The sequence below is a fragment of the Scardinius erythrophthalmus genome (assembly GCF_964197995.2).
Source record: "Scardinius erythrophthalmus genome assembly, chromosome: 12".
Classification (NCBI taxonomy): domain Eukaryota; kingdom Metazoa; phylum Chordata; class Actinopteri; order Cypriniformes; family Leuciscidae; genus Scardinius; species Scardinius erythrophthalmus.
In genome coordinates this window covers 245,001-263,405 of record NC_138232.1, presented here as the reverse complement: position 1 = coordinate 263,405, position 18,405 = coordinate 245,001, and the positions used below count along the sequence as shown (strand labels likewise).

Below are 18,405 nucleotides of genomic sequence, written 5' to 3'. Positions count from 1 at the left end.
TGATCATCCTCCATAACGGTCACTATTTACATTTCATATCGTCTATAAACTCTTTCATGATGCATTTGTACAGTAGTCAACATTTGAAAAAAGTTAATCAAAGTTGTCCTAAGATAAGAACGGGGATTGTTCAAAGTTCATGTGTAACTTTGACGAAAGGTTTTGATCCACTTCAAATGTTTATGACTGTATTACATTCCATAGAGCTCCATTATCAAACCACAGTGAAAATGAAACCATATCTGTAACGGCTGGGCCGGTTCGGCACGGAATGGACCAGTTTGGCCCGACGGTGGAAAAGCAGCTTTAAGCCTTGTGGACACCGGATGATTATTGCACACGCTTATTGCCAGCATTTTTCAAGACGTTTTTGGTGCGTCTTTGTGTTCATATCCCAGCGATTTCCCCTGGCGATGCACAGAGTGAACTTGCAAAGTCACTCCCTGAATCCTATTTGATTTGCAATTCCTCTCCACAACAACTCCCTCTTATCAAGATTTTTGTAGTTGCTGTGGCGTTTGTCATAAAGTTCTTTGTGTTCAGACACCAAAGACACCAGCAGCTCTACATTCATCTTGCCTCGTTGCATCTTCTTCATCTTATTACTTCCTCTTCATCGTCGTCTTCTATCAATGTGTGCTCAGCAAGACCGCTTTGTGCTTGAGCGCTTTAATACTTTTGTGCTTTAATATTTACTATGTCTATGCTACTGTAACTTCAGCAGCTCCAGGCACATGAATAAAAGCGTCAATCTCATTGGTTGGCCAGTTTTTAAGGCGGCGCGTCAAACCAAAAAACAAACCTGAGGCATTTTTTTTTTCAATTACGATTTTACGTCTGCCGTTTTGCGCATTGGTGTGCATACTCACGTTGGCGCCCTTTGTTTAGTCACGAGGCGTTAAACGTCGGCGAAAAGAGCACGCGTTAATCGTCCCGGTGTGCACGAGCCTTTAAACTGTAATAGGTGTTTGTTTGACTTGCTTAATATTTGGGGTTGATTGTGCCCTTTCCCTACAGATGAGGCAGAACTCCTCGGGCCCGATCCGACCCTCTCTCCCCAACGGACCCTCGGGCGTCTCCTCACTGCCTGCTCACCCTGTTCCCCGAGGCCCGGTTCCCCGCCCGTCCTGCATTGCTCATCCGCTGGCCAACGGGCCGCTGCCTCCCAGTCCCGGTCCCGGCTCTCGCTCCGGCCCACAACCCCCTGCAGTCGGCAATAATCACACGCCGGGGAGCAGAGCGAACGGAGACGTGCCTTACCTGCACCCCAACGCACTACCTCACCACTGCAGGAGCCCAGGAGACCCGTGGAGGAGCCAGAACCTCAACGCCACTCAGGTCTGAGCACTGCGCTTCTTACTCTAACCTGAAGCCAAACCGCTTCTCTAGCATTACAGATAAAACACATGGTCATGATCCTCCCCATTTAGACATTTATCCAAAAATATTTTGGCTTTAAAAAAAAAACGATATGACAAACTCACTAGATTATCTGAACTATGTGCAGAAGCATTTGAAAACTGTTTTAATTGCCTAAAGCCATAATGAAATAAACTCTCGAGTGCCTTGGACTGATACATTTTTATGTATCATTTTCATAAAAATCGCATTTTTACATACATCCCATTTAAATACACATTTAAATAGTCACATTTTCCCTACATCCAAAAAGCACCGGGATACGGATTTTTACACCCCGTGCAGCACTTTTTTGCACTCATTTTCTTATATGCAGAAGCAGTTTAATCATGCCAGCTCTTATCGGCATCTGGTCTGTGATACTGTTTTCCTCAATGTGCAACATCAACAGAACGTCTTTGTTACGTACGTACTGCAAACACTGAGAATACCACTATGGGAACACCTTTGGTGTGGACGAATGTCTGAAGCCCTTATACCATCACGCCAATTTGATTGGCTAATAGCGCTTAGCACCACCCTAAGAATGCGTCACGTATGCTTCATATTAGTGTGCTGCGCGCTATTTCTTCAGATTCCATGACGAAGGAAGCACTATTCAAGAATGGGAAGGCCCTACTCAGGGAACAAAGGTTACATACGTAACCGACACTTTCCCTTTCATAGGCCTCTCAACACTGCGAATAACGCTATGGGAACGATTTATACCATAACGCCTTCACATACCTGAGAATAGCTGGAAGACAGTGGAAAGTGTCCGCTCAAGCTGATAAGACCTGTTAGCCAGGAGCCATCCTCACATCCAGACCATAGAACTTGATAAAAGTGTTCGGAGAGGACCATCCTGCCGCAACACAAATATCAAAAGAGCTCCTAAAAAGCCTACTGGGCTGATCGGTCGAAAGCACATAAGTGGCGGAAACCTCTACAACAGGGAGCTGTCTCATCGCCCGATCGGGCTGGCCCACCACGTCGAACGTGGGGGTTTTGAACCCCATCATAAACTGGCCACATGCCCATGACCCTACTAGGGCCTTTCCCAGAACTCCGAAGGCATGAGTGCGTGGAGTGTCTGGAGTGCTGCTCAATTTGCGGCGGAACAGAGGCCAAAATGAGAGAGGCGAATATGCTTGCGTGGTTCCAACAGGAAGGGTTTTTCTCTTTCTTTGATGTCAGTAAGAGTGAGCCAAAGGTGGCGCCAGGGGCGATTCTAGGGTCAGAGCTTTAGGGGTGCTGAGCACCCAATGAGCCCCACTGCCACCACCCACCCTCTTTTCACACAAAAACAAAAAATATACCTATTGAAAAATAACTATCATTTTAACATTGGTTCAACTAACTCCAAAATCCAGATTTTTTTTTCTTTTTTTTGAGACCTTTTCAGAACACCAGCTTAATTGTGAGTTCACACAGACAGCCCCCTGTAACAAACACAAAACCTTCTTCACTCAGCTGGTTTTCCTGACCGTTAACTCCATGTGCCTCCTTTTGTATCAACAGTCATCAGATTGGTTAGATTAGATTCAACTTTATTGTCATTGAACAAAGTAACAAGTACTTGGACAACAAAATGTAATTCATCTTCTGTAAATTATTTACAAATGGCCATCTCTAACATATCTGGTTGCTCGCCTGTCTGAACTTTCATAAACCAATATAAGTCATCAATAAATAATAATAAAACAAGCTTCACATCCAGAGAAAAAGAAAAAAAAAAGAAAAAGAAGAAAAAAAGAAGGTAAAACCAAGAAGTCCAAAATATCCAGATTATTTACAGAGGTCTTAAAAATACTTAGAAAGTAAAGATATAAAAAAAAAAAAGAGAGGGAAATCTTTGAAGTACTTCCCCTGAATCCCCATTTGGCTCTACTTTGGGAGAGTTAATCTATGTCGCCGCACTTTGAGGGTGGCAAACCTGTCAATGACCCTTTGGTGTTCAATTTTTTCAAGCAACTCCTTCTCAATAGACATCACAGCTAGGTGCTGGAGTCTGCTTTGGCCTGTGGTCCTCCTCAGCCATGTATGGAGCCGACGCAAGGCACTAAAAGACCGCTCACATGTACAGCTGCTAACTGGTATTGTCAAGGCAACCTGCATGACAGCTTTCAGCGAAGGGAACATTTCCGAATCTAGGAGTTTGTACACTGCTAGCATGTCCTGAACTGTACCAGCCTCAATCTTGCGCTTCAGAAAGTTTTTTGCAACTATCACTTCCTCTGACTTAAGTTCAATATGGTAATGCAGAGCCAGTGCTGTCAGATGAGGTTCAGACAAGAAATGGCCTGAGGTTGGACTGCATGCCTGAATTCCATTGAGCACATCCTCATTCACACCAGAAAAACGCCTCTCAAGTTCACAGATCATTCGGTCCAGACAAGGAAACAAAAGTTTCCTCTTGAGATCTTCAGACTCTGTAGAGCCACAGGTTTCACTGCCTGCCCCACAAGTTGACTCAACAACATATTCATCCATTCTCTTTGTCTTCCGCCTCTGTCCTGAGGATGATTCTACTGCTATCTGGTTTGCCTCACACATAGCTATTGTTCTGGAGTACAGATCTGCAGCAGTGGTGTCACTGCGTTTCTGCTTCATGGTGTCAGTCACTGCATTTTTGTATGTCACTGCTTGGGCAATGTCAATGGTCTCCTTCTGTAGGTATCTGTGTAAACCTGCTGTTACAGACAGGAGAGTGTGGAAAACCATCAGCAAATACACTGAGGAGAATTTACTGAGTTTTGCCCTCAATCCAACTGCTGTAGGTGTCTTGATTGTGGAGAGGCACTCAATGATAGCAGGGAAATTATCAATCACTGCAGTCACTGAATGAAGCTGGGATGCCCAGCGTGTAGTTGACAACTGCACAAGTTCTCTTGGCTGCAACCCTAACTTCTTTTGAGTGTCCACAAACTTATGGTGGTTTACAAGGGAGACACTAAAGAAAGAATGGAGACTTTCCAGCATGTTGAAGAACTCTGTGGCTTCAGAGACAGCTTTGCATGTGTGACATAAAACAAGATTTAACTCATGTGCATAGCAATGCACATAAATTGCCTCAGGGTGCTTCTTTTTAAAATGGGCTTGTACACCCCCAACATCCCCACTCATGACAGCTGCCCCATCGTAGGTCTGTGCCACACATTTCAACTGATCAATTCCCTTCTTTACCAACTGATTTTCAATTGCAGCTGTTATCGAAGTAGCATCAAACTGTGACACCTCTGTAAGGGCTAGGAACCTTTCTTTGACGGCACCCTCAACAGACACGTATCTAACACAGAGTGCCAACTGTTCTGTCTTTCCATCCCTGGCCTCATCAGCCATAATGGCATACATATCTGCTCCCTTTATCTCACTGATGATATTTTCTGTTATTTCTTGTGAACAGCACTCTATCATCTCATTTTGGCTATCAGATGAGAGATACGTGGTGTTTGAAGGGGCTGTGTATCTCTGCAAGAAGGGATCAAATTTGGTCAAAAGTGACATGCACTCTAGGAAATTGCCTTTGTTGTGACTCTCATCTGTTTCATCGTGACCTCTGAATGCTATGCCTTGCTTTCCCAAGAAGCAGGTTACTGCCATAATACGCTCTAGGTACTGCCTTCTTTCACTAATTTCAGTGGTACTTGCTCCCTCTATCTGCTCTACAACATTCCCTTTTGACAGGCTTGCTTTGTAGCTGTTCCAACAAACCACACTGTCCTTATGTGACTGTGTTGTTTCATGTTTTTGAAACTTGCTAAGTGCCTTTTGCCAGTTATTAACTCCATCATTCACAAGTGCATCCTTTCTGACATTTTTGCCAAATACCCTACAAGGAAAGCAGAAAGCAGCATTTTGTCTAGCTGAGTATTCCAGCCATCTGAAACTTTTGAACCACTGTTCTTGAAAGGCTCTTTTTTGTGTGCCAAACTGAGCATGAGGGTATTGAGACAGCTTTAACTGTTTAGGACCAGTGTCCTTATACCCCAAGTCTGAACAGCTCTCTTCTGGCCCTGCTGCTTTGGCTTGGTGGTCTCCATGTTGCACTCCCTCTGTTTCTTCATTTCTTTCACTAGTCAATTCCCTCTCATCCCTTATGGACTCTCCCTGTTGTTTTCCTCCTCCTTTATTATGAAAAAAATGTGGTGTAAAATAATATAGGCTACTTAATGCCAATAAGTTAGTATAGGAGTATGAGTAGTTACTGTTTTGCTTGCCACTATTCACTATATGTCAATTTATTGTTGTTGTTTCCTCACCTGGTTCTTCCTGCATGCTCTCCCTTTCCCTTTCCCTTTCCCTTTCTCCTTCTCCATCTCCCTCTCCCTCTCTTTCCCTTGGCACTGACAATCATACACAAATATATTGTAGGCAGGAGAGTTGAGGGAGGTCAGTTTGTCATGTCACAAAAATGTTATGGAGACCATTTACAGATTCTAAGGATATGATCAAAAGGCACACAAGAGGCGTGTCATTTTAAATGTCTTTATTATTATTATTATTATTATTGGGCTTACAAACTTTTTTAAATCACAAATTCCTTTCACAAGAGAAGCTGTATTCTCCATTGTGGGTTTGAAATAAAAAAATAAAATAAAAAAAAAGCAGGGGACCATTGCCTAGATAAGTAATGGTTTGCATTATCTGTTACTTTAGCTTAACACTTTTCAGAAGAACAAAAAAACATAAAAAACAAAACAAGACAGAGGTCATTATGGACTGTTCCTAGTCTCTCACCTGAATCTGTTTTTTTTTTTCTAAAGAACTGTCTTATGTCCATTGCTCACTGGCAGGCCACACGTGCACTACACACACACACACACACACACACACACACACACACACACACACACACACACACACACAGAGAGAGAGAGAGAGAGTAATGCTAGGAGTTCAGGAGTTAAGCATGGTTCAGGTTAAATCCTCTGTGTGTGAGGAATGAATAAATACAGTAAAAGAAAAACATTAAACTTTCTTTTATTGTCTAGTTTGATAGTCAGCCACAACTGAAAAATAACAGATATAAATCTAGGAATGAATAACAATTCATTTAAAAAGCCACAGTGAGTGTTTTCACACATACTGGTGGTATACAGTGATATGTCGTTTGTTTTCACTCTGGTCCAAACGCCAGGGCTTCATGTTTCCATGACGACTGACCAGATAAGACGCACGTGACGTCATGTTTACATGACTCCCGATTGTTAAAATGAGTTTCAAATTAACGATAAACTTTAACAACAGAGACACACGTACGCACTACACAGGTACGCAGTTTATTTGTCGCGCTGCTGTTTTTGTTTCACGCTCTAGCAGTTAATAAACAGAACTGCATGCGTCTTGCGGAAGAACATTGTAACCGGCGCTACTTCTCTCCGTTCATGACTATGGACGAGTCACCCAGGTCTGGTGCTACTCCACAGCGGCGGCGACCCGCTGGACTACAATAGTCCGAAACTAAACACTTATTATAGGTGTACCATGTTGATTCAGGATACTGACTCCAGTACTCACCGATATGGTTTCGGAATCGGAACAACTCTAGGTAAAAGGAAAGAAGTGTGAGACACAGCTTTGGAGCAACTTAGTTGATTCACAACACTTAAAAGTGACTCCAGACTAGTACTCACCGATATGGTTTCGGAATCGGAACAAAAGGAAAGAAGTGTGAGACACAGCTTTGGAGCAACTTCGCTGATTCACAACACTTCATAACGGGTTCTCACTCTGCGTGTGTTTCGCGCTGGATGACGTTCGTGCCGTTCGAGAAGAGGATGACACCATTTGCTAAGCGGGGATGTTTTCATTTTCATCATTAACACATACATTTTAAACCACAAACTACGGAGTATGTTTTGGACATTATTTAACCTTGTCAAAGACGAACAAAATTTTTAGAATAACAACATTTCTTTCTCCAAGTTTTAGGGGTGCTGAGCTGCTTTTTAGGGGTGCTGAAGCACCCCTAAAAAGGGGCTAGCCTCGCCCATGGGTGGCGCTCTACTGACACCATACCTGCTATGGACCGGCCTACTGCCTGGGTAGTGTGCTTGGTAGCTCTAAGCACCAAGTCAGTGGCCCGCCTGAGCTCTTTAACAGCCTTTGGAGTCAGGCCTTCTCTTTCATCCAACTCTTTAAGCACCTCTGCTTGATAGACCTGAAGTATAGCCATTGAATGAAGAGAGGCTGCTGCCTGCCCAGTGGCCATGTAGGATTTCCCAACCAAAGCAGAACTAATTACACTGCTCTGAATTATAGCAAATAACACGATAAACACGCTTTCCTACGGGTAACAGAAAATCCTTCTCCTGAAGGAATAAAATCTGAGGAAATAGCGCGCAGCACACTAATATGAAGTATACGTGACGCATTCTTAGGGTGGTGCTAAGCGTCATTGGCCAATCAAATTGGCGTGATGGTATAAGGGCTTCAGACATTCGTCCACACCAAAGGTGTTCCCATAGCGATATTCACAGTGTTGAGAGACCTATGAAAGGGAACTTTTAATATCAAAAACTAATTTTGAACCTGTTATCATATGACACATGAATTCTGACACCCAGCTAAACTTTCTACATCATGGGAGGATCATAAACAAAACATTTTATAATGCATCACATTTTTACACATTTTGTGTTGAGTGCGTTCATTCATCGAGAGCATTCACTTCCTGACTCTCAAACCCACTGAAACCAGCGTTTATACAGTTTCTCGGCTCGTTCATGCTTGTTCTTTTGACTTTCCTCCTGATTTAGGGGCTTCAGAAGGGTCCAGGTTCGCATTGGGCGGGTCCTAATGGAGACCGGACTCTCTCTTCCAGTGGTTCGGCCGACGGTGGCCCTCACAATCAGGTTGGACATTCCTCTACGACTCCCTCAGAGCCGGCTGTCAATCACCAGTCCTCCTCGTCGTCCTCCTCTTCCTCCACTTCCTCATGGCTAACGGCTACCTCAGGTGTTCCCCACGGCACCGGCCCGACCAAAGAGAGCAACGGCTCCACTGCCACCCAGCACCACAGTCCCAGTTCCAGGTCCAGGCCCGGCTCTCCGGCACACGATCCGCAGCTCGGTGGGAAGGAGATTCCTGCCACTAACTCACGGCTAAACCACGTTCACCCCGGCTCCACGCTAACGGCTCCGGGCAGCTCCACCGCCTCCTCACCCGCCTCCGCCCTGTCCGCATCATCACCGTCACCTGTGGAGCCCTCGGCCAGCCTTAACAAGCCCGGCTCCACCGTCACCGTTAACGGGAGTGGAGGAGGAGCGTGTTCAGAAGACTCTCGAAGCCCGGTGAAGCTGGAGCCGCTAAAGCTAGAGCCGCCGGAGCTGTGTGCTAAAGCACCTCACAGACCAACGCTCTCGTCCTCCACCGTCTCCATTTACCCCACATCCCCTGATGTCCTCAAGGCCTGCAGGTACATCTGTTTTTATCTTTAAACTGATCATAACTAGTCAGACAGACATGTCTAATAAGAATCCGAAAAGTATATCTGATTACCCCTTGACTAACTGCTCGTTGGTCAAATTAATTCTTAAAAAGTTGTTCACCCAAAAGTGAAAATCACCCCATGATTTCCTCAAGTCATCTTAGGTGTTTATGACATTCTTCTTTCAGACGAATACAATCGGAGATATATTAAAAAATGTCCTGGCTCTTCCAAGCTTTATAATGGCAGTGAATGGCCGTTTCTGTTTTGAAGTCCATCATAAAAGTGCGTCTATCCATCATAAAAGTGCGTCAATCCATCATTAAAGTGCATCTATCCATCATAAAAGTGCATCTATCCATCATAAAGTGCATCTATCCATCATAAAAGTGCATCTATCCATCATAAAAGTGCATCTATCCATCATAAAGTGCATCTATCCATCATAAAGTGCATCTATCCATCATAAAAGTGCATCTATCCATCATAAAAGTGCATCTATCCATCATAAAAGTGCATCTATCATCATAAGTGCGTCTATCCATCATAAGTCCATCTATCGTCATAAGTGCATCTATCCATCATAAAAGTGCATCTATCCATCATAAAAGTGCATCTGTCCATCATAAAAGTGCATCTATCATCATAAGTGCATCTGTCCATCATAAAAGTGCATCTGTCCATCATAAAAGTGCATCTATCATCATAAGTGCATCTGTCCATCATAAGTGCATCTATCTATCATAAAAGTGTCTATCCATCATAAAGTGCATCTATCCATCATAAAAGTGCATCTATCCATCATAAAGTGCATCTATCATCATAAAAGTGCATCTATCCATCATAAGTGCATCTATCCATCATAAAAGTGCGTCTATCCATCATAAAAGTGCATCTATCCATCATAAAAGTGCATCTATCATCAAAAGTGCATCTATCCATCATAAAAGTGCGTCTATCCATCGTAAAAGTGCATCTATCCATCATAAAAGTGCATCTATCATAAGTGCATCTATCATCATAAAAGTGCATCTATCATCATAAGTGCGTCTATCACTCATAAGTCCATCTATCATCATAAGTGCATCTATCCATAATAAAAGTGCATCTATCCATCATAAGTGCATCTGTCCATCATAAAAGTGCATCTATCCATCATAAAGTGCATCTATCATCATAAGTGCATCTATCATCATAAAAGTGCATCTGTCCATCATAAAAGTGCATCTATCCATCATAAAGTGCATCTATCCATCATAAAAGTGCATCTATCATCATAAGTGCATCTATCCATCATAAAGTGCATCTATCCATCATAAAAGTGCATCTATCATCATGTGCATCTATCCATCAAGTTCATCTATCCATCATAAAAGTGCATCTATCCATCATGTGCATCTATCCATCATAAAAGTGCGTCTATCCATCATAAGTGCGTCTATCCATCATAAAAGTGCATCTATCCATCATGTGCATCTATCCATCATGTGCATCTATCCATCATAAAAGTGCATCTATCCATCATGTGCATCTATCCATCATAAAAGTGCATCTATCCATCATAAAAGTGCGTCTATCCATCATAAGTGTGTCTATCCATCATAAAAGTGCATCTATCCATCATAAAAGTGCATCTATCCATCATAAAAGTGCATCTATCATCATAAAAGTGCGTCTATCCATGGCGTCTATCCATCATAAAAGTGCGTCTATCCATCATAAGTGCGTCTATCCATCATAAAAGTGCGTCTATCCATCATAAGTGCATCTATCCATCATAAAAGTGCATCTATCCATCATAAAAGTGCATCTATCCATCATAAGTGCGTCTATCCATCATAAAAGTGCGTCTATCCATCATAAAAGTGCGTCTATCCATCATAAAAGTGCATCTATCATCATAAAAGTGCATCTATCATCATAAAAGTGCATCTATCCATCATAAAAGTGCGTCTATCCATCATAAAAGTGCATCTGTCCATCATAAAAGCGCATCTATCCATCATAAAAGTGCATCTGTCCATCATAAAAGCGCATCTATCCATCATAAAAGTGCATCTATCCATCATAAAAGTGCATCTGTCCATCATAAAAGTGCATCTGTCCATCATAAAAGTGCATCTGTCCATAATAAAAGTGCATCTATCCATCATAAAAGTGCATCTATCATCATGTGCATCTATCCATCAAGTGCATCTATCCATCATAAAAGTGCATCTGTCCATCATAAAAGTGCATCTGTCCATAATAAAAGTGCATCTATCCATCATAAAAGTGCATCTATCATCATGTGCATCTATCCATCATGTGCATCTATCCATCATAAAAGTTCATCTATCCATCATAAAAGTGCATCTATCCATCATGTGCATCTATCCATCATAAAAGTGCATCTATCCATCATAAAAGTGCGTCTATCCATCATAAGTGCGTCTATCCATCATAAAAGTGCATCTATCCATCATAAAAGTGCATCTATCCATCATGTGCATCTATCCATCATGTGCATCTATCCATCATAAAAGTGCATCTATCCATCATGTGCATCTATCCATCATAAAAGTGCATCTATCCATCATAAGTGCATCTATCCATCATAAAAGTGCGTCTATCCATCATAAGTGCGTCTATCCATCATAAAAGTGCATCTATCCATCATAAAAGTGCATCTATCCATCATGTGCATCTATCCATCATGTGCATCTATCCATCATAAAAGTGCATCTATCCATCATGTGCATCTATCCATCATAAAAGTGCATCTATCCATCATAAGTGCATCTATCCATCATAAAAGTGCATCTATCCATCATAAGTGCATCTATCCATCATAAGTGCATCTATCCATCATAAAAGTGCGTCTATCCATCATAAAAGTGCATCTATCCATCATAAAAGTGCATCTATCCATCATAAAAGTGCGTCTATCCATCATAAAAGTGCATCTATCATCATAAGTGCATCTATCCATCATAAAAGTGCATCTATCCATCATAAGTGCATCTATCCATCATAAAAGTGCGTCTATCCATCATAAAAGTGCATCTATCCATCATAAAAGTGCATCTATCCATCATAAAAGTGCGTCTATCCATCATAAAAGTGCATCTATCCATCATAAGTGCATCTATCCATCATAAAAGTGCATCTATCCATCATAAAAGTGCATCTATCCATCATAAGTGCATCTATCCATCATAAGTGCATCTATCCATCATAAAAGTGCGTCTATCCATCATAAAAGTGCATCTATCCATCATAAAAGTGCATCTATCCATCATAAAGTGCGTCTATCCATCATAAAAGTGCGTCTATCCATCATAAAAGTGCATCTATCCATCATAAAAGTGCATCTATCATGGGCGTCGGAACCATTGTATATGGGTGGGACAAGACCCACTCACTTTTTAAGACCAATGATATTGGACCCACTCACTTTTACATTCAGCGCATATGTCTGTTCGCTTTTCAGAGCGTCGTCAGTCAAATCCATTCCACTTGAGGAATGCCCTAATGAATTAACCCTCTGAGGTCTGAGCTGTTTTCTGGGCCCTGGAGGTGTTCTGACATGCTCTGACATTTGTGGTTATTTCTGTTACTTGTGACATTTTCATGGCTAAAGTCTAATTACACTGTATTCAGCACAAACTCTGCTACAATAATATATCAGCAGCATGTATGTAAAAGTTTGTAGTTTTGAGATAATGACATTTATGCGTGGTTTGTGAAAATACAAAAATAAATTCTCACTGAAATAAGGTCATGAAACCCATACTGATTATTTCTTCACAAGACTTTTGAAAATTGTATCACGTAGCCTAGAATATTTGCTCTAAAACTATGTGAGAATCACCCTGACTGCTCATTCAGATAAGACAATATATTGATTTAAAAATTTTACGACGTGTTTTGTGTTAGAAAGCAATATGCGAAGGGGCGGATCACCTCATTAATATGAAAGCTTTCCACACCTGAGAAAGACAAAGAACCTCCCTAATGGCCCTATTAGGAGCTTATCAGGGCCCATCATTCTGACCAACCTTGCACAAAGAATGAGGAGATTTAAAAAAGAATGGCTTTTAAAATTGTTTGGATTTATTTACAACACAACATAATCCAAAGATACACAACAAAAAAGCACTTATTGAAGAAAGAGACCTTTGTGCCATTCCTAAAAACATTGTACATACCTTTCATTTTCTAAGGTGTTTGATTTTCACTTTACCATGTTCATGTACTGTGACATGTACTGTGAATGTTGAAGTCAGCAGGACTCAGTGGCATCTGGGCCCTGAAAAAAAAAAAAAAAGTGAACATACTGATATCAAGAGAAAGGCCTGCACGATTTTGGGAATACATTTTAGATTTTTCTTGTTAAAATTGCTTTTTAAAATTCACAGAATACACACACACACTCACACAAATGTTTCCAACAATATATAATGAACACCAGGTTTGTTGTGCCTTGTAGGTATAGGCTATGCGCAGTGCTGCATAAAATAATAACAATATAGCAGCCTATATATATTTTCAAAAAGATTTCAGTAACAACTAAGCTAGAGAAAAATATATTGATTATCATGTTACTTCAAATGTTTCCATTCGTTATGATGATATGAAATGAGATAATAGTAAAAACATGAAGCCGTTTGGAGCGTTTTGCTTTTCCAAAATATGATACATTCAAACGCGATCGCGATCAAAAATATGATACATTAAAACGCGATCGCGATCAAAAATATGATACATTCAAACGCGATTGCGATCAAATATAAAACATTATGGTTAGGCCTACCATATACATAGCCTATCTACGTTTGAGCAGATATCCACAAACACAGTAACAGTAAACACGGGTCTAAATATTATAATATTCACCATATATCTAGCAACAGTTCAACTGCAATGTGAAATTTATGCAACAATAGCAAACTAATATGTAAGAATTTCTTACCTTATCTTTCTTGTCTTCAAATATCGTTCTTCTTCTTCTGATGTAAATCCAATGTAAGCTCAGGCACGTCTTTCAAACTCGACGAAAAGTGAAGTGAAGTGTTTTGTTGTTGAGGTAATGAGGGCGATCGCGTTCCATGTGGAGATTTGCATGTGAATATCTTTTGCGCGAGTGGGCGTGGCCGAATTAAAAATAATTAGGAAGCGTTTGAGAAGCTGGAAATCTTGTTGGTTTTATACAAATTACTTAAACAGAGAATATTTGTTTTCGTTTTGAATCCGATCATTTAAAAGTACACACTTAAATGTTTATAAAGGTGTATGGCTCATAAATGTGTAACAAGTATTCGCTGAGTTTTGTTTCAGTTTATAGACGTGCTCAAGAAAAAAAAGTTCACCGCGACGGAGAGGCAGAACGCACACACTGTTTATTTTCTTTATTTTACAAAAGCACAATGTTTTGATTTGATTGGAAGTGGACACATACAAAAGTAGAAATACCACAGATTCTTTTTTTATATTTATTTTTTCTGTATGACCATAAATGACGGAGAAATTTAAGTTTAACCCTCTGAGGTCGACAAACGCGCCGGCGCGTTTTGCTGGATTTTCTCCACATTGTAGCACTATAAACTTAAATTTCTCTGTCATTTATGGTCATACAGAAAAAATAAATATAAAAAAAGAATCTGTGGTATTTCTACTTTTGTATGTGTCCACTTCCAATCAAATCAAAACATTGTGCTTTTGTAAAATAAAGAAAATAAACAGTGTGTGCGTTCTGCCTCTCCGTCGCGGTGAACTTTTTTTTCTTGAGCACGTCTATAAACTGAAACAAAACTCAGCGAATACTTGTCACACATTTATGAGCCATACACCTTTATAAACATTTAAGTGTGTACTTTTAAATGATCGGATTCAAAACGAAAACAAATATTCTCCGTTTAAGTAATTTGTATAAAACCAACAAGATTTCCAGCTTCTCAAACGCTTCCTAATTATTTTTAATTCGGCCACGCCCACTCGCGCAAAAGATATTCACATGCAAATCTCCACATGGAACGCGATCGCCCTCATTACCTCAACAACAAAACACTTCACTTCACTTTTCGTCGAGTTTGAAAGACGTGCCTGAGCTTACATTGGATTTACATCAGAAGAAGAAGAACGATATTTGAAGACAAGAAAGATAAGGTAAGTAATTCTTACATATTAGTTTGCTATTGTTGCATAAATTTCACATTGCAGTTGAACTGTTGCTAGATATATGGTGAATATTATAATATTTAGACCCGTGTTTACTGTTACTGTGTTTGTGGATATCTGCTCAAACGTAGATAGGCTATGTATATGGTAGGCCTAACCATAATGTTTTATATTTGATCGCAATCGCGTTTTAATGTATCATATTTTTGATCGCGATCGCGTTTTAATGTATCATATTTTTGATCGCGATCGCGTTTGAATGTATCATATTTTGGAAAAGCAAAACGCTCCAAACGGCTTTATGTTTTTACTATTATCTCATTTCATATCATCATAACGAATGGAAACATTTGAAGTAACATGATAATCAATATATTTTTCTCTAGCTTAGTTGTTACTGAAATCTTTTTGAAAATATATATAGGCTGCTATTTTTTTATTATTTTATGCAGCACTGCGCATAGCCTATACCTACAAGGCACAACAAACCTGGTGTTCATTATATATTGTTGGAAACATTTGTGTGAGTGTGTGTGTGTATTCTGTGAATTTTAAAAAGCAATTTTAACAAGAAAAATCTAAAATGTATTCCCAAAATCGTGCAGGCCTTTCTCTTGATATCAGTATGTTCTTTTTTTTTTTTTTTTTCAGGGCCCAGATGCCACTGAGTCCTGCTGACTTAAACATTCACAGTACATGTCTCTGTACATGAACATGGTAAAGTGAAAATCAAACACCTTAGAAAATGAAAGGTATGTACAATGTTTTTAGGAATGGCACAAAGGTCTCTTTCTTCAATAAGTGCTTTTTTGTTGTGTATCTTTGGATTATGTTGTGTTGTAAATAAATCCAAACAATTTTAAAAGCCATTCTTTTTTAAATCTCCTCATTCTTTGTGCAAGGTTGGTCAGAATGATGGGCCCTGATAAGCTCCTAATAGGGCCATTAGGGAGGTTCTTTGTCTTTCTCAGGTGTGGAAAGCTTTCATATTAATGAGGTGATCCGCCCCTTCGCATATTGCTTTCTAACACAAAACACGTCGTAAAATTTTTAAATCAATATATTGTCTTATCTGAATGAGCAGTCAGGGTGATTCTCACATAGTTTTAGAGCAAATATTCTAGGCTACGTGATACAATTTTCAAAAGTCTTGTGAAGAAATAATCAGTATGGGTTTCATGACCTTATTTCAGTGAGAATTTATTTTTGTATTTTCACAAACCACGCATAAATGTCATTATCTCAAAACTACAAACTTTTACATACATGCTGCTGATATATTATTGTAGCAGAGTTTGTGCTGAATACAGTGTAATTAGACTTTAGCCATGAAAATGTCACAAGTAACAGAAATAACCACAAATGTCAGAGCATGTCAGAACACCTCCAGGGCCCAGAAAACAGCTCAGACCTCAGAGGGTTAAAGTGCTACAATGTGGAGAAAATCCAGCAAAACGCGCCGGCGCGTTTGTCGACCTCAGAGGGTTAAACTCCATTTCCGCTGAAATAGCTACATTATATTTCTCAACGAGCCGCAACTGACGAAAAAAACGGCCGTTGTACCCTTCCAGTCAAATATTGCAAACATCGCTTTAAGTTGTCAATGCTGGCAAATGACCATGGTATCAGCAGGTTAATCCACGGATAGCTGTGCATTTAAAGCACGACGTGGAGGCGAGTTTAGTTTACTTGTAATTAAAAGGCATCAGAATACATGACATTTTATTAGTAACATTTTTCTGGGGGAGGACCCACCCACTTTTTTTTTTGCTTCCGACGCCCATGGCATCTATCATCATAAAAGTGCATCTATCATCATAAAAGTGCATCTATCATCATAAAAGTGCGTCTATCATCATAAAAGTGCATCTATCATCATAAAAGTGCATCTATCATCATAAAAGTGCGTCTATCATCATAAAAGTGCATCTATCATCATAAAAGTGCATCTATCATCATAAAAGTGCGTCTATCATCATAAAAGTGCATCTATCATCATAAAAGTGCATCTATCCATCATAAAAGTGCATCTATCATCATAAAAGTGCATCTATCATCATAAAAGTGCGTCTATCATCATAAAAGTGCATCTCTCCATTATAAAAGTGCATCTATCATCATAAAAGTGCATCTCTCCATCATAAAAGTGCATCTATCCATCATAAAAGTGCATCTATCCATCATAAAAGTGCGTCTATCCATCATAAAAGTGCATCTATCATCATAAAAGTGCATCTATCATCATAAAAGTGCATCTATCCATCATAAAAGTGCATCTATCCATCATAAAAGTGCATCTATCATCATAAAAGTGCGTCTATCCATCATAAAAGTGCATCTATCATCATAAAAGTGCGTCTATCCATCATAAAAGTGCATCTATCATCATAAAAGTGCATCTGTCCATCATAAAAGTGTGTCTATCCATCATAAAAGTGTGTCTATCCATCATAAAAGTGTGTCTATCCATCATAAAAGTGCGTCTATCCATCATAAAAGTGCTCCACACGGCTCCAGGGGGTTGCTCTCAAACAAGCACATCTGCAGCAGTAAGTATTTGCAAAACTCAATTACACCTGCGTAACGGGAAAGCGGATCAGACTTTGAGATTGTTGTATGCACAGACAGAAATATGCACTATATTTTTAAGCGCTTGAATGATGTCACACATGGGCTTGCACAAAATTTGCCACTGCATTTTAATTCTGACCACGGTGAGATTCTGAGGGTGTTGAGTTTGACCAAACTTTCAGTTATGATTCATTTTGATTTGTTGTATTCTGCATTAATAACACTTATCTAATATTATTAATATTTTTAGGAATCTTGGTAAGAACGGTTTGTCGAGCAGCAGAATCCTGTTGAACAAATGCCCTCCTCCTCGCCTCCCTCCTCCACCTGCTCCTCCTCTGGATAAAGACAAGCTCAACCCTCCCACTCCCAGCATCTACGTGAGTTGCTCACAAGCGTGAGTGAGTGCGAGTGCGAGTGCGAGCGAGTGTGAGTGCGAGCGAGAGTGAGTGTGAGCATGTTTCTGCATGGAGATGTGTAATGCGTTTATAATGTGTTTCAGTTGGAGAATAAGAGAGACGCTTTCTTCCCACCACTGCACCAATTCTGCACAAACCAGTCCAACCCAGTGACGGTCATACGGGGCCTTGCAGGAGCCCTCAAACTGGGTCAGAGCCTTTAGCCTCTCTCTCTCTCTCTCTCTCTCTCTCTCTCTCTCTCTCTCTCTCTCTCTCTCTCTCTCTCTCTCTCTCTCTCTCTCTCTCTCTCTCTCTCTCTCTCTCTCTCTCTCTCTCTCTCTCTCTCTCTCTCTCTCTCTCACACACACTCACACTCTCACACACACACACACACGTCTGGTTTACTATCTTTGTGGGGACTCTCCATAGATTTAAAGGGACACTTCA

At 40.4% G+C, this 18,405-nt stretch overlaps 1 protein-coding gene across 2 annotated transcripts in view; it reads left to right on the top strand.

Annotated features, from left to right (window-relative positions):
- The window catches only part of kdm6al (lysine (K)-specific demethylase 6A, like), an 89,556-nt gene that overhangs the window by 52,408 nt on the left and 18,743 nt on the right, over positions 1 to 18,405 (top strand). For both annotated transcript variants that reach the window (XM_081381184.1, XM_081381183.1), the window contains 4 exons: positions 1,018 to 1,338; positions 8,160 to 8,818; positions 17,811 to 17,940; positions 18,063 to 18,168. In XM_081381184.1, the coding sequence (XP_081237310.1) occupies positions 1,018 to 1,338; positions 8,160 to 8,818; positions 17,811 to 17,940; positions 18,063 to 18,168 (1,216 nt within the window). The remainder of the gene's footprint in view (positions 1 to 1,017; positions 1,339 to 8,159; positions 8,819 to 17,810; positions 17,941 to 18,062; positions 18,169 to 18,405) is intronic.